The 17,835-nt window shown below is 38.5% G+C and overlaps 1 protein-coding gene across 1 annotated transcript; it reads left to right on the top strand.

Moving 5' to 3' along the window:
* Nucleotides 1-8,196: 8,196 nt before the first annotated feature.
* OR7A129 (olfactory receptor family 7 subfamily A member 129) lies at nucleotides 8,197-9,521 on the top strand. The gene has a single exon (XM_002689040.5). It carries the CDS (start codon nucleotides 8,347-8,349, stop codon nucleotides 9,355-9,357), a length of 1,011 nt encoding a protein of 336 aa, XP_002689086.1. The 5' UTR covers nucleotides 8,197-8,346; the 3' UTR covers nucleotides 9,358-9,521.
* Nucleotides 9,522-17,835: the final 8,314 nt, after the last annotated feature.

The raw sequence follows: 17,835 nt of genomic DNA, 5'->3' as shown, positions 1-17,835 counted from the left end.
CCTATTACAATAATCTAAATGAATGAATGTGATATACTTTCCTCAGAGATAAATTATGTTTAAAAAGATAAATTTTCATGGTCTGTGTAGGAGGTGCATGATGTAGAGAAGCCTCTGCATATTGGACAAGGAACAGAACCAGATCTAGAGTTTACCCATCAGAAATATCAAGAGATCAAAGCCAAAGTTCAGTAATAACACAGAAAATAATGTCACAAGGAAAAATGAAAGAAGGGCCAGCACATCTGCTGTTGCACAATACTTTAAAAAATTTGTGGTCAAATAAGCATGCATTGGAGAAGGAAATGGCAACCCATTCCAGTGTTCTTGCCTGGAGAATCCCAGGGACAGGGGAGCCTGGTGGGCTGCCGTCTATGGGGTCGCACAGAGTCGGACACGACTGAAGCAACTTAGCAGCAGCAGCAGCAAGCATGGATAGATATAGGAATCACAGTTAGATCAGGAGAATGAGGCAGATCCCACGGTGAGGCAACTGAAGCAATAAAAGTTCAGACTGTTGTTTCTTGAGAGTGAGGTGATTTCAGCACCTGTTCTCTCTGCAGCCAGGCTCCTCTGTCGGGCTTTTCATTCATGCTGCTTCCTCCTCATTAGCAGGACTTCCCTTTTAAGCTATTCTTGCCTTTACTGCAGTGAGTTCTAGATGTTTTCAACTATGTATCAAATCCATGCGTTTATTTTGTGATCCAGAATGCGTGTGTGCCAAGTCACTTCGGTCGTGTCCGACTGTTTGCAACCTATGGACCATAGCCTGCCAGGCTCCTCTATCCATGGGATTCTCCAGGCAAGAATACTGGGGTGGGTTGCCATGCCCTTCTCCAGGGAATCTTCCCAACCCAGGGATCAAACCAGTGTCTCTTACATCTCCTGTGTTGGAAGGCAGGTTCTTTATCACTGGGCTTCCCAAGTGAGCACTACCTGGAAAGCCCATGATCCAGGATGCACATTCGCAAAAACATTGAAGAATAAAACACAAGCATATACATGTACACTCACACACAACTGAACAAAGCACCATGAAACAATTTTGCATGAGCTTTACTATGTCTTCCCTGATAGCTCAGTTGGTAAAGAGTCTGCCTGCAATGCAGGAAACCAGGTTGAATCCCGGGGAAGGGAAGATCCCCTGGAGAAGGAAATGGCAACCCACTCCAGTATTCTTGCCTGGAGAATTCCACGAACAGAGGAGCCTAGTGGGCTGCAGTTCATGGGGTCACAAAAAGTCGGACACAACTGAGTAACTATCACTTTCACTTACTATGTATGATATTCACTGAGTTTTTTACTCCATTCTATTGAATTCTTAGAAACCAGAGTCTGAAACCGAATGGGTCTCAATGTTAGAATGTGGAAACATTCCTCTGACGTATTTTGTACTCCTATGTTAGTACATTTGGCTCTCTGTATCTTTGGGTTCTACATCTGTGGATTCAACCAACTACAGGTTAGAAATAGCCCAAAAACATCCGGAGAGTTCCAAAAAGTAAATATGAATTTGAGATACACCACTATGATAAACTTTGCTGTTCATTACATCCCAATGAACTATTTTATATAGCTGGAAGTTTGCACCTTTTAACTCCCTTACCCACTTTGCTCCTCAGTCTTCTCTGGAGACCACCAATATTTTTTCTGTTTCTATCATTATATTTTCTGTTTGTTTGTTTGGTCTGGGATTTTTTTGTTATTTTAGATTCCACATGTAAGTGATATTATGCAGTGTCTGTCTTTCTCTGTCTAACCTTTTCACTTAACATAAAACAGTCAAGGTCCATCCATGCTATCACAAAAAGCAATATTTCATTACTTTTTATGGCCAAATTTGAAAGGCATACCTTCTTTATTCATTCATCCATTGATGAGAATTGTATTAAATAAGAAGGTTATTTTGGGTAACAAAATGTTTAATAATATTCATTATTTCAATTATAAGCAGGGTATGTCTTTCCATTTATTTGTGTCTTCTTCAATTTCTTTCATCAATGTCTTATACTTTTCAGAGTACAAGTCTTATCACTCCCCAGTTAAATTTATTCTTAGGTGTTTTATTTTTTTGATGCAACTGTAAAAGGGATTATTTCTTAATTTCTATTTTGATAGTTTGTGGTCAATGTATAGAAATGCAGGAGGTTTGCAACTGATTTTCTGTTCTGCATTTGGTTGAATTCATTTATGTTTAACAGTTTTTGGTGACACCTAGAATTTTATAATGAAAAGGACATCTTTTTTGGGTGTTAGTTCTAAAAGGTCTTGTAGGTCTTCATAGAACCGTTCAACTTCAGCTTCTTCAGCATTACTGGTTGGAGCATAGACTTGGATTACTGTGATACTGAATGGTTTGTCTTGGAAACGAACAGAGATCATTCTGTCGTTTTTGAGATTGCATCCAAGTACTGCATTTCGGACTCTTTTGTTGACCATGATGGCTACTCCATTTCTTCTGAGGGATTCCTGCCCTCAGTAGTAGATATAATGGTCATCTGAGTTAAATTCACCCATTCCAGTCCATTTCAGTTCGCTGATTCCTAGAATGTCGACAATCACTCTTGCCATCTCTTGTTTGACCACTTCCAATTTGCCTTGATTCATGGACCTGACATTCCAGGTTCCTATGCAATATTGCTCTTTACAGCATCAGACCTTGCTTCTATCACCAGTCACATCCACAGCTGGGTATTGTTTTTGCTTTGGCTCCATCCCTTCATTCTTTCTGGAGTTATTTCTCCACTGATCTCCAGTTGCATATTGGGCACCTACTGACCTGGGGAGTTCCTCTTTCAGTATCCTATCATTTTGCCATTTCATACTGTTCATGGGGTTCTCAAGGCAAGAGTACTGAAGTGGTTTGCCATTCCCTTCTCCAGTGGACCACATTCTGTCAGATCTCTCCACCATGACCCACCCATCTTGGGTGGCCCCACGGGCATGGCTTAGTTTCACTGAGTTAGACAAAGCTGTGGTCCTAGTGTGATTAGATTGACTAGTTTTCTGTGATTATGGTTTCAGTGTGTCTGCCCTCTGATGCCCTCTTGCAACACCTACCGTCTTACTTGGGTTTCTCTTACCTTGGGCATGGGGTATACTCTTCACGGCTGCTACAGCAAAACGCAGCTGCTGCTCCTTACCTTGGACTAGGGGTATCTCCTCACCGCCACCCTTCCTGACCTTCAACGTGGGATAGCTCCTCTAGGCCCTCCTGCGCCCACGCAGCCATGGCTCCTTGGACGTGGGGTTGGTCCCCCCGGCCACCACCTCAAGGTATGAGACACAAAATTTTAAAAATATTTGTGTAGGATATAAGATAAATAGAAATAGAAATCTATTATATTTAAATTATTAATGACATCATTCAAGATACTCCTGTTCTTATTTTTTCTGTACTTTATAAAATATTCTCAGAGAAATGTGAGTATGTCTCACTATGATGATATATTTTTTTCTTTTCCCTTGCATTTCTTCTAATTTTTGCTTTATTTATCTTTTTTGTTGTTGTTGTTAGGTGTCTAATGGTTTATGATGTCTATCTTCTTTGTGAATTGTACCTTTTATCATTAAAAATATTCATCTTTGTTTCATTTTAAAATGAATAAATAAATTTAATTTTAAAAAGTTATGAGGAATGGAGATATATTTTTGATGGAAAAATAGGACAAAATTTTGTCATGAATTAAAATTGGTTATTTGAGAATGGGAAAAAGGAAAACCAGGACAAAATTGTAGAGGAATTTGGAAAGGAAATCTTGGGGGAGAACGTATGCTTTTTCAAGTTGGCTAAGATTAAAGTATACTTAGTTTTATTTATTTTATTTATTTTATTTTTTAAGAATGTACTGCCTACATTTTAAAATTTATTTTTAATATAAATTTATTTATTTTAATTGGAGGCTAATTACTTTAAGATATTGTATTGGTTTTGCCATACATTGACATGAATCCAGAATGTTGATAATCATAAGGTTTAATGTAATCAAAAGTAAACTGATGCAATATTAGAATTTGGTTTTCTCTGTTGGAATATCAAGTTTTGTTGGATTTTTTAATCTGTTCTTAATAAGAAACTGTAAACAAAAGTACTCTTCCTTTGTTTTTTGCCTTTTAAATTATGTCAAAAAACAAAAGATTGTGTTTTAACAAAACAAAAATGGGCAAAGGACTTGATTAGACATTTTTCCAAGGAAGATATATAAAACTCTAACAAGTACACAAAAAATGTTCAACATCACTAATCATTAGGGAAATTAAAACTCAGAGATAGCACCTTACATTTTTTTGAATGGTCATCTTCAAGAAAGTATAGTTTAAAAATGTTAGCTTGTTCCTGGATTAAAGGGAACACTTGTGCACCTTTAGTGAGACTGTGAATTCTAACAAGCACAATACTATGGGAAACAGTATGGAGGACCCTCAAAATATTAAAAATAGAAATAATATATGATCCAGCAGCTCTAATTCTGGGAAAATATCTAAGGAAACAAAAACAATCTCTTAGAATATATCTACGCCCTTATGTTCATAGCACCATTATTTACAATAGCCAAGACATGGAAAACAATCGGAGTGTCTATGGATGGATGAATGAATAAAGAGTTTGAAATGCATGTATACAATGGAATGCCACTTAGTCATAAAAAACTATGAAATTTAATGATTTATGGCAGCATGAATGGACCATAAAGTTATTATGCTAAGTGAAAGAATTATGCTAAGTGAAAGAAGTCAAAGAGAGAAGACAAATACTGTATGATATCACTCATACATGGAAATGTGAAAAATTGAAAAAAACATAGAAAAAGAAAATAGACTTTTTGTTTTCAGAAGTATAGAGTTTAGGCTGGGGAAAATGAAAGGTTGTCAAAAGACACAAACTTCCAGATATGAGAGGTTATTGGCAAGTGGATTTTTTTACCACTTAACCACGAGGAAAACCCCAGTTCACAATACATGTAAACTAAACCTTCATGTTGTGCACCTTAAACTTATTCAGTGATGTATGTCAATTATTTTTCAATGAAACTAGAAAAATAAACAGTTCTTACCAGGAATTTTTTAAGTGGTGAGAGTGGACACCCTTGCTTTTCTTGTTCTTGATCATCATAAAAGAAATGCTTTCTATTTTCCTTCATCAAATATGGCATTAGCTGTGGTATTAAAATATATGGCCTGTATTATGTTGAGGTTTGTTCTTTCTTTACCCAATTTGTTAAGAGTTTTTATAATAAAGGGATGTTGAATTTTGTCAAATGCTCTTTCTGTATCAATTGATATGAGCATATGATTTTAATCTTCACTTTATTAATGTAGTTTGTCACATTGATTGAGTCACAGTTATTGAAATATGCTTGCATCCCTAAAATAAGTCCCATTTGATTATGATATATGGTCCTTTTTATGTGTTCTTGAATTAGGTTTGATAATATTTTATTGAGGATTTTTGCATCTATCTTGATCAGGGATATTGGTCTGTAATTTTCTTGTGGAGCTCTTGTCTGGCTTTGGTATTAGGAAAAGCTGGCCTCATAAAGTAAGTTTGGAAGAGTTTTCGCCTCACCTATTTTTGAATACTTTGTGAAGATTCATATTAATTATTTTTAATATGTGATAGAATTCACCAGTAAAGCCATTTTTTCCTGAAAAAATTTTTTGTTGGGAGATTATTTTTCACTGATTCAATCTCCTTACTAGTAATTGATCTATTTCTCACTGATTCAATCTCCTTACTAGTAACTGATCTCTTCAGATTTTTCCTTTCATAATGATTTAGTTTTGGTAAATTACATTTTTCTAAAAATTTATCTTCTTTTTTCTAGATTGTCCAATTTGTTCACATATAATTGTTCATAATGGTCTTTTATAATCCTTTGTATTTCTCTGGTATCAGTTATAACATCTCTTATTTCTGATTTTATTTATTTGAGTCCTGGGCATTCCCTCTGCCAAGCACACACACACACACACACATAAATTTTCATCTCCCTCCTTCCCTTACTTGAAGTCACTTTTCAAATATCATCTTGTTTTCAGGTCTTGCATAAATACCCATAAAAATTAACTGTACTATTCACTCACTCATGTTCACTGCTTTCCCTTTCTTCATAACACCCATCCCATCTGAAATGGTATATACTTTTCTTATTTGCTTACCACTACCAGGTGGCTCAGGCTTCCCAGGTAGCTCAAGTGGTAAAGAATCTGCCTGCAGTGCAGGAGACCTGGGTTTGATTCCTGAGTTGGGAAAATCCCTTGAAGAAGGGAATGGCAAGCCACTCCAGTATTCTTGTCTGGAGAATTCCAAGGAAAGAGGAGCCTGATGGGCTGCAGTCAGTGTGGTCGCAAAGAGTCAGACACAACTGAGCACACACACAACTTTATCATTTGTTTAAACAATTTTTGTCCATTTTTCTCCATCATTGAAATGTAGGGATTTTCGCCTTTCAGCACACTGAGCTATTGCCTAGACAATAAGTTAAACATGGTCAGATTTCAATTCACATCCCTGAAATACATGAAGAATTTCTCATTAAAACTACAAAATACATGACCTTTTAGGGGTGAAACAGAGGAACAAAAAGTCAATGTCCAAGGAGGCAGAGAAAATGCCATAAAAAAAAGCAGATCCATACGCAAAATATTAAAACAATTTTCTTGACTACAAAACAACTGTAACATTTTAATTGTTTATGGAATACTGTCAGTCAATCAGTTCAGTTGCTCAGTTGTGTCTGGCTCTTAATGACCCCATAGAGTGCCATCATCAACTCCTGGAGCTTACTCAAACTCATGTCCATTGTGTTGGTGATGCCATCCAACCATCTTATCCTCTATCAGCCCCTTCTCCTCCAGCCTTCAATCTTTCCCAGCATCAGGGTCTTTTCTAATAAATCAGTTCTTCTCATCACATGGCCAAAGTATCGGAGTTTCAGCTTCAGCATCAGTCCTTCCAATTAATATTCAGAACTGATTTCTTTTAGGATGGACTGGTTGGATCTCCTTGCAGTCCAAGGGACTCTCAAGAGTCTTCTCCAACACCACAGTTCAAAAGCATCAATTCTTTGGCGCTCAGCTTTCTTTATAGTCCAATTCTCAAATCCATACATGACTACTGGAAGAATCATAGCTTTGACTAGATGGTCCTTTGTTGGCAAAGTAATGTCTCTGCTTTTTAATATGTTGTCTAGGTTGGTCATAACTTTCTTTCAAGGAGCAAGTGTCTTTTAATTTCATGGCTGCAGTCACCATCTGTAGTGATTTTGGAGCCCCCAAAATTAAAGTTTGTCACTATTTCCATTGTTTCCCCATCTATTTGCCCTGAAGTGATGGGACCGGATGCTATGATCTTGGTTTTGAATACTGGGTTTTAAGCCAACTTTTTCCACTCTCTTCTTTCACTTTCATCAAGAGGCTCTTTAGTTCCTCTTCACTTTCTGCCATGAGGGTGGTGTCATCTGCATATCTGAGGTTATTGATATTTCTCCCAGCAATCTTCATTCCAGCTTGTGCTTCATCCAGCCTGGCATTTCACATGATGTACTCCACATAGAAGTTAAATAAGCAGGGTGGCAATATACAGCCTTGATGTACTCCTTTTCCTATTTGGAACCAGTCTGTTGTTCCATGTCCAGTTCTAACTATTGCTTCTTGACTTGCATACAGATTTCTCAGGAGGCAGCTCAGGTGGTCTTGTATTCCCATCTCTTTCAGAATTTTCCAGTTTGCTGTGATCCACAGTCAAAGGTTTTGGTGTAGTCAATAAAGCAGAAATAGATGTTTTTCTGTAATTCTCTTACTTTTTCTATGATCCAACGGATGTTGGCAACTTAATCTCTGGTTCCTCTGCCCTTTCTAAATCCAGCTTGAACATCTGAAAGTTCATGGTTCACGTACTGTTGAGGCCTGGCTTGGAGAATTTTGAGCATTACTTTGCTAGTATGTGAGATGAGTGCAATTGTGTGGTAGTTTGATCATTCTTCAGCATTGCCTTTCTTTGGGATTGGAATGAAAAACTGACCTTTTCCATTCCTGTGGCCACTGCTGAGTTTTCCAAGTTTGCTGGCATATTGAGTGCAGCACTTTCACAGCATCATCTCTTAGGATTTGAAATAGCTCAACTGGAATTCCATCACCTCCACTAGCTTTGTTCGTAGTGATGCTCCCGAAGGCCCACTTGACTTTGCATTCCAGAATGTCTGGCTCTAGGTGAGTGATCACACCATTATGGTTATCTGGTTCATGAAGATCTTTTTTGTGTAGATACAAGTAATTTATGTAATAAAAGTTTGTGTGAATATTAGTAATATTGTTTCCTTCTTTCCTGGAAGTCACTTCAACCACATGGAACCACATAATGATACACAAATTTCAGAATTTCTCCTTCTGGGATTTTCAGAGGAACCAGAACTGCAGCCCCTCATATTTGGGCTTTTCCTCTCCATGTACCTGATCACTGTGTTTGGAAACCTGGTCATCATCCTGCTTGTCAGCTCAGACTCCCATCTCCACACCCCCATGTACTTCTTCCTCTCCAATCTGTCCTTTGTAGACATCTGCTTCACCTCTACCACCATCCCAAAGATGCTGTGGAACATCAAAACTCAGAGCAAAATTATAACCTATGAAGGTTGCATCACACAAATTTACTTTTTCATACTCTCTGCAGTACTGGACATCTTTCTCTTGACTGTAATGGCCTATGACCGGTTTGTGGCCATCTGCCACCCCCTGTATTACACAGTCATTATGAACCCCCGGCTCTGTGTACTGCTGGTTCTGGTGTCCTGGGTAGTGTGTATGTTGAATTCCTTGTTACAAAGTTTAATGTTGTTGCAGCTTTCCTTTTGCACAGATGTGAAAATCCCCCACTTTTTTTGTGACCTCAGTCAAATAATCCAACTTGCCTGTTCTGACACATTTCTTAATAACATGGTGATGTATTTTGCAAGTGTCCTGTGGGGTGGTGGTCCCCTGGCTGGTATCCTTTACTCTTACTCTAAGATAGTTTCCTCTATACATGGAATGTCATCATCTCAAGGGAAGTATAAAGCATTTACTACATGTGCATCTCACCTCTTAATTGTCTCCTTATTTTTTTGTACAAGCCTAGGAGTGTACCTTAGCTCTGCTGCTACCCATGGCTCACAGTCAAGTGCGACAGCCTCAGTGATGTACACCGTAGTCACACCCATGCTGAACCCCTTCATCTATAGTCTGAGGAACAAAGACATAAAGGGGGCTATGAAGAGATTCTTCGTGATGGAAAGTCTTAAAAGGCCAATGGTTCTGGGTCTGGAGAGGTGCCCATGGCTTAAGGGATCAAAGCTTCAGTCAGTAGTTGTGATTCTTTAATCAGATTGTGAAAGTAGAATTTGCTTTTATTAATTTTCTAGACTTTTCATTTTTTCAGCTATTCTATGTAATTTAGTTACTCATTTTATTAGGCTATCTTCTCTCTCAGATATCCAACAGCTTTCCCCTCTTTTTTTCTAAAATATTCCCAAACTTTTGATATTAAAAATTGGACATTCCCAAATTCCCATTTACTCATACAACTACTTGGATTTACTAAGAACAGTTTCTTCTCAAATGACTAATATCACCCCATGTAATATGTCTTTAGTTTTACTAAAAAAAGAATTATCAGATATCACGCCAAAGGAAAGACATGACAAACATGGAAGCTAAGCCATCTTTGTAAGATTATAGGAGAGAAAAATCTGAGATCATAGCTTTTCACTTCTGTGTCCAACATTCCTCATATATCAGATCTTTAACTGGTATTCCTGATATTATAGACTTTAAAATACAAGTGTGTTTTACAACAAGTCATTGGGTTTATTTTCCTAATTAGGATTTTGTTTTCTTATCAGCCTCTATATCCACATTACCTACCATAGTCACTGGCAAAGCTGATTATTGCAAAGGATGAGATGGCTGGATGACATCACTGACTCGATGGACACGAGTCTGAGTGAACTCCCGGAGTTGGTGATGGACAGGGAGTGCTGGCGTGCTGCGATTCATGGGGTCGCAAAGAGTTGGACACGACTGAGCTAGTGATCTGATCTGATCTGATCTGCCAGTGTAGTCTACACAGAAACACAAATTACAACACAAATTGACTTAAACACACATTTACTTAATATCACCTTCAAGTCAGAAATGACCTTGAATATAATAAAGTAACTTTTAAAATATACTTTGTATTATTATTTATGACATTTGTTTTCAAGCTGTGCATCTACTCATTGCAGTCTGGAATACTAGTGTCAATGTTTAAGGGGACCTACTCACTGAAGTGAAGGATTGATTAATCTGCTTTATGTTTTATTATTGAATTATCTTACTCTTCCTACTTGAAAACTCAAGGTGAGCCTATAACTATGACTTTTTCCATTGGTCTTAATGAAACATCTCATCAATTCTAAATGTTGTCATAAACAAAAAGAGCAGTGAATGGACAACATCATCCACTATATATTTTCCATATACAAATGAATTTCTTCCATTTGCAAGATCAAAACTGATTCATAAGAACATGACTTCCTGCTTAGACCTAAGATTCAGGTTCGGTAATGTTTGTACACAAACACATATGTCCTTGCAAACTTTCCTGAATTTAGGAAAGGAACATCAGTGAAGTCACTTTTTAATATAGTTGTGTGGAAAAAAACTACTTGGATAAGACAGTAATCAGAAATGCTTTCTTCAAATCTCAGAACATGTGTGGAAAAAAAAACATGGTGAAAAATAAGAAGCAGTAGATTATTAGCTTTGCCCTCAGTATCATTCACTTTGATTATTACATTTGCTAGCAGGCTGCATAACCAGTTATCCTACAACAAAATGGTAAAATATAATGCATTTATTATCAAATGAGATGGTATGTTTTGGAGTTGTTTCAAGTTTTACTAGGTTTTTCATGAGTCTGTAATTAGCTGTCAGTCTCTCTATATGTTTCTAAGGCTCGTCCATGGTCCAGTAGCTGGCTGTAGTGCTTTTGTATTTTAAACTAAACTGTAGACAGTTCATTCATTTCTCAGTTGAGTTCAGTCATTCAGTCATGTCTGACTCTTTCGATCCCATGGACTGCAGAACACTAGGCTTCCCTGTCCATTACAAACTACCCGAAGTAAAAGTGAAGTGAAAGTGAAAGTTATTCAGTCGTGTCTGACTCTTTGCAACCCCATGGACTATACAGTCCATGGAATTCTCCAGACCAGAATATTGGAGTGGGTAGCCTTTCCCATCTCCAGGGGATCTTCCCAACCCAAGGATCAAACCCTGGTCTCTCTCACTGCAGGTGGATTCTTTACCAGCTGAGCCACCAGGGAAGCCCAAGAATACTTGTGTCGGTAGCCTATCCCTTCTCCAGGGACTCTTCCCAACCCAAGAATCTAAACAGGGTCTCCTGCATTGCAAGCAGATTCTTTACCAACTGAGCTATCAGGAAAGCCCACAAACTCCTGGAGCTTGCTCAAACTCATGTCCATTCAGTCAGTGATACCATCCAACCATCTCATCCTCTGTTATCCCCTTCTCCTGCCTTCAGTCTTTCCCAGCATCAGGGTCTTTTCTATATCTAGGTTAATATAGTTTACAGGAGAAAATGAGTCTATCAAATGTAAATTGCCTTAATTTATTCCACTGCTCCTATAGTCATTATAATGCTTTTCTTTCTTCCCGGTTAGAAGACATATCACCCACATTTATTCAGGGTGACTCAGCTACCTGTACTCTAGGTCTGACCCTGAGTCATGCATCATTAGAGATTTTCTTTTTTTAACTATTTTATTCAGACTATAACAGGTAATAAGTTGAATATATTAAAAATGCACAAGCAATAGAGGAAGTAGAGGGATTAATAAGATGGCAGTATAGAAATTTCCATGTCTGCCTCCTCTAAGAAACATCAAATAAGAAGAACTATCCATCTACCAAAATATCTTCACAGAAACAAGGGATTCCAAATGAGACATTACAGCACTTTGATGAAGCAAAATAATTTTTTTAAGATGCATTGATTAAGGTAGGAAGGACAATGTCACATTACTGCTGTCACACATACCTCAAGTCTAGGCATCTCAGTATGGAGAGAGAAACCTCCAAGTGGAAATAGAAGAGTGAAGTGAGCACCTGAACTCACCTCAAACTCCAGGTCCAGGCACATACTAGTGCCCAGCTAACTCCCATAAGTCTAGGTCTCAGACAAGTCATTGCACCCTGGCTCACCCCAACACCCAGCTGGAGCATATGGTCTCAGCATCCACACAGGCTCCTGCAGACACAGTCCATGCAGGCTCCTGAAGATACAGGCTTGTGGCCCAGCCAAGTAGCCTTGCCCCTGAGATCTAACTTTCAGACTTGGCATGGTGCCAACACAGCATATAGCTCCCTCATTTCATTTCAGTTCAGTCACTCAGTCGTGTCCAACTCTTTGTGATCCCATGAATTGCAGTACACCAGGCCTCCCTGTCCATCACCAACTCCCAGGCTTCACTCAAACTCACATCTATCGAGTTGGTGATGCCATCCAGCCATCTCATCTTCTGTCGTCCCCTTCTCCTCCTGCCCCCAATCCCTCCCAGCATCAGAGTCTTTTCCAATGAGTCAACTCTTCGCATGAGGTGGCCAAAGTACTGGAGTTTCAGCTTTAGCATCATTCCTTCCAAAGAACACCCAGGACTGATCTCCTTTAGCTCCCTAGCCTTAGGCAAACTCCCTTGAACTAAAGAGCTTGCCTTCACTAGGACAAGGCCAGCCTCCTCCTCCTGAGATGTCAAACCCTTCACATGAGTCCCTGGCACCTGGATGACACAATCTGTACCAAGAATCCATGCACAGCCACACAACCACGTGGTCTGTTCATCACCACAGACTCAGGTGCCAAGACTACCTCAGTGATTCCAAGATCCAGACCCTGCTCCTTGTGGTTCAGGCACTGTACCAGACCCCAGGGAACCAAGAACCAGGCCAACCACTTCTTCAGGCTCCAAGCCTTCCCTCTCAAGGACTCCAGAAGCACCTTCACCTCTGGATACCACCAGAGAGTGCACACTGTATCTTTGACAGGCTTGCTGTAGAAGCGCTTTGCATGCAGACTAAATTGTGAAGAAATGAAATATCTGAACCAACAAATAAAGAGTAAAGAAAATGAATCAGTGACCTAAACTTCTCAACAACAACAACAAAATTAAGGACCCAACGACTTCACTGGTGAATTCTACCAAAAATTTAAAGAACAATTAACATCAATTCTCAAATTCTATTAAATAAGTGGAGGAAACACTCCCAAATTTATTTTACAAGGCCAGCGTTACCCTTATATCAAAGCCAGATAAAGATAATACAGGGGGAAAAAAATGACAAGCTAATATCCCTAATTAACATAGATACATACATTATCAAAACAAGATACACCACATTGAAACAACTCAGAGACAAAATAAAAGATAAGATAAAACAAACATGATAAGCTTAATGTATGCAGGAAAAAAAAAAACTTCTGGCAAATTTAGCTTCCTGTCATGATATAAATTCTCAATAAATTTTATATAGACGGATTATACCTCAAAATAACAAAGACCATATACGATAAGTCATACTTAACATCATACTCAACAGCAAAAGGTTCAAAATTCTCTCTCTAAGATGAAGAAAAAAACAAGGTTAGTACTCCCACCACTCCACTTCAGCATAGTACAAGTCCTAGGTAGCTCAACCGGACAAGAAAAAGAATTAAAAACTATCTGAAACCAAAAGGAAGGAATAAAATTGTCTCTGATTGAAGATGATATCATCTTATATATAAATACCTAAATACTCCACCAAAAAGAACTGCTAGAAATAGTAAACAAATTAAAATTTGGACACAAAGTTAACCTACAAAATCAGCTGCATTATGCACAGCAAAAGAAACAACTAAATGAGGAGTCAACTGACAATAGAAGAAAAGATTTTTAAACCTTATATCTGATAATGAATTAATATTCAAAATATATCAGGAAATACTGCAACTCAATAGAAAAATGCAATCCAATTAAAAAAGAAGATCTGAATAGACATATTCCAAAAAATGACATACATGTGACAATAGGAACATGAAAAGATCTCAACTTTGCTGACTGTTAGATAAATACAAATCAAAATCACTATGAGATATCACTTTACATCTTTTCAAATGGCTCTTATAAAAAAGAGGAGATAAATATTGTTGGTGATGATGTGGAGAAAAGTGAAGCCTTGTGCACTACTGATGGGAAGCAAAATTAGTACAGTCACTATGTGAATGAGTATGATGTTCCACAAAACATTAAAAAATAGCACTGCTATATGATCCTGCATAATGCTTCTGGGTATATATCCAAAGAAAATGGATGATGGAGATGTGATGGATACTGGGAGTTAGACCTATAAATGAATGGAGAGTTCATAGAGAAGGAGTAACAAAAACGGAATTGACTTTACATCTGAACTGGTCTCTTGGGAACAGAAAATCAATAAGGAAAATTTCCTTGCCATCCATACACTGTCACTCAAGGAAAGCATGTACTTGTAAGTTGGAGTAAGAGAGAAATTGTCAAATAGACAGATATAAGGAGATAAATTCTCCTCTGCTGAGATTGGACTGGATGAGACACTGTTGTTTCTTTTGGGGTTCTAAGCCTGACTCAAGGACCAGTTGAGTCAAAACTCCTTCCTTCTTTCCGGGGAAAGATTTCAATCTCCACTATCAACTATTCAGGGAGGAATTTGTGTTTTCTCCTGGAGATTGTGTGGAGACCCATCAAAACCAGTTGGGTCTGAGAACCCATGGACACTGTAGGAGTAGGGCTGAATGAAATCCAAGAATATTTACCTGAGGTCACTTGAGAGTCATTCCTGATTAAACTGAGAATTACTGAGAATTACTGTGGTTGTTTGCTTGCTTGCTTCACATATTAATTGATGTATTTATTTATGATGTCCAAAGAGAACTCAATATTTTACTCAGCATTGCAGAGTCAGTGTTGAAAATTAAATGGAAGCTAGATTAGAAGAGATAGTGGGAGGGTTGAAGTGATTCCAGTAAAAGTAGAACATAAGTTCAGGACCTTTGCAATTAACTGGAATAAAGAAATATCCTTATTAGCTAAGGAGAGATACACAGTGAAGTGATAAGATTTTTCAGTTTTAAGGTGATATATATATGACTGGTGCATACTTACACGTTAATAAGGAAAACCCAGACCAAAGAATGCTTGAAAATATACTCTTGCAACAGCATTTCTTGAGACACACCTCTCAAGATACACATCTCAGTGTAGGTGTTCACATGAAAGGAAATTATGTGGTATATGAAAAGATTCAAGGTAACAATGTCTACTTTCCAATTATTTTGTTATCTGTGAAACTGAACGTATTTATGGATTTGTCAGATACATACTTTCTCCATTGTAAATTGTATATAGGAGTACTTTCCTTTTATATAGTGAGATCATAGTGTTTTTATTCCCAATTTTTCCATTTATTAAAAAGATAAGAGTTTTTGCTGTGTTGTTTAAACCAACTGGCTGTTTTGCATTTGGTTAATTTATGTATGCATGGGTTTCTTGTTGAGGAGAGGAATACTAATTTTCTAGAGATATTGGGAGATATTCCTGTCACAAGTCAGTATTTTGGAAGTCCATGGGACCTAGTAAATACGGGTAATCAGTGTCAGATTTGGAAGAAACATTAACTCAAGATTTGGATAAGATGTAAGGAGGTGAGACCTGTGGAAGGCAAGAGAAGGCATGGAGAAGGAAGAATAAAGACTGGATTCACCTGACTTCTAATCTGCTCTCCTGGGAAGAGAGAATCAACAGGAATCATTTTCTTTGTGTTCAGACCAGTGTTCCCACAGGGAATTTGTGTGCTCAGAGGTGGGAATAACAATGCCAACAGTGCCTAATGAGCAGCCTAGGGAGCTATAACTGCTTCCACTACAGCCCCACATTGTGTGAATCCCTGCTCCCGGTACTGCAAAGGCGGTTGCTGCATTTGGAGTCCTTTTTGTGGCTCACAAACCAATATTTTACTCCTTCCTACTGGCCTGTTTGGGAACAGAACTTCAGTCTCCATCATCAAACACCCAGAGAGAATTTCAGACGTCCACACAGAGATTCTCCTGTTAGAGGCAGTATCCAGGTATATCTGAGAACTCAGTAGATATGTGAAGAAAGGTGCAGAGAGAAACGAACTTAAAAACTTTAACCTAAGGTCACCTGAGAACCAAACAACCCTAGCCATGAGATTAGAGACTGTTTTTTGCTAGGTAGGCTAATTAATCTACAGTTAATGTATTTAATATGCCAAAAAGAAACATGTCTTTTGAACTCAGAAATACAAGGATCACTAGTGAAAGGGAAGTCACTCAGTCATGTCCAACTCTTTGCAACCCTGGGGACTGTAGCCCACCAGGCTCCTCCATCCATGGGATTCTCTAGGCAAGAATACTGGAGTGGGTTGTCATTTCTGTGAATACAAGGATCACAGGGTTTCCTTGGTGGCTCAGATGGTAAAGAATCCGCCTGCAGTGTGGGAGACCTGGGTTCAATCCCTGGGTCAGGAAGATCCCCTGGAGGAGGGCATGGCTACCCACTCCACTATTCTTGCCTGGAGAAGCCCCCTGGACAGAGGAGCCTGGTGGGCTGCACTCCATAGGGTCACAAAGAGTCAAACATGACTGAGCAGCTAAGCCCAGTACAGCACAGCACAAGGATCACTATTATAACTAATTGGTAGGGAATGAAGTTTAGTTAATGAGAATGAAAAAGGAACGGAAGCATAAACTGGTTCCAGTAAAATTAAAACATATCTCAGGAAATTTACAGTTAAGGGGAGTGGTAAACTAGAGTATTAAGTTTGGAGACCTGTGCAGTGAACCGAAGGAATTTTTTAAATGTTAAAGATAGGATGAATTTGAGTCATATTTGTATGTTTATTAGAAAAACTCAGACTAAGACAGATGGATATTAGTTTGCAACATCAGTTCCCAAGACAAAGAATTCATGGTTGTCTCACATGTTTATTATTCATATGGGAAAAAAATTGTGCTTAATATGAAAAAGTGTTATGCTAACAAGCTTTACAATTATTTCACTATTTAGTAGAGGGGAAGCAGTGGTGACATTTGAAGGGTAGAAGAAAAAAATCAGGCACATCTCAGCAACAGTGATAACCTTTCGTTTAATACCAGAAAGGAACTTTTCTGAGATTTTTACATACATTGAATAAATCTGTCAAGCACCTCCAGACAATGGATACTACTCTGTTTACTATTTAAAGGAAATTAGTCTACAGCAATGGAGAAGGAAATGGCACCCCACTCCAGTACTCTTGCCTGGAAAATCCCATGGATGGAGGAGCCTGGTGGGCTGCAGTCCATGGGGTCGTGAAGAGTCGGACTCGACTGAGAGACTTCACTTTCCCTTTTCACTTTCATGCATTGGAGAAGGAAATGGTGACCCACTCCAGTGTTCTTGCCTGGAGAATCCCAGGGACAAGGGAGCCTGGTGGGCTGCCATCTATGGGGTCGCACAGAGTCAGACACAACTGAAGTAACTTAGCAGCAGCAGCAGCAGTCTACAGCAATACCATCCAAAATGCACCTGATCTCCTCTGATCTCAGAAGCTAAGCGGGGTCAGGACTGGTTAGTACTTGGATGATGGGAGACCACTTGGGAATACTGATTTCTATAGCCTTAAAAATGAATAAATAAAAGAGAATATTAGCACTTACAATGGTTCAGTTGGCTCTCTATGGACAAGCAACTAGTATGTGGTAGATTCAAAATTCAAAATTCA

The sequence above is a fragment of the Bos taurus genome, chromosome 7 (genome assembly GCF_002263795.3).
Source record: "Bos taurus isolate L1 Dominette 01449 registration number 42190680 breed Hereford chromosome 7, ARS-UCD2.0, whole genome shotgun sequence".
Taxonomy (NCBI): Eukaryota; Metazoa; Chordata; class Mammalia; order Artiodactyla; family Bovidae; genus Bos; species Bos taurus.
Note: the sequence above shows the minus strand (reverse complement) of the source record. Positions and strands in the feature narration are given on the sequence as shown.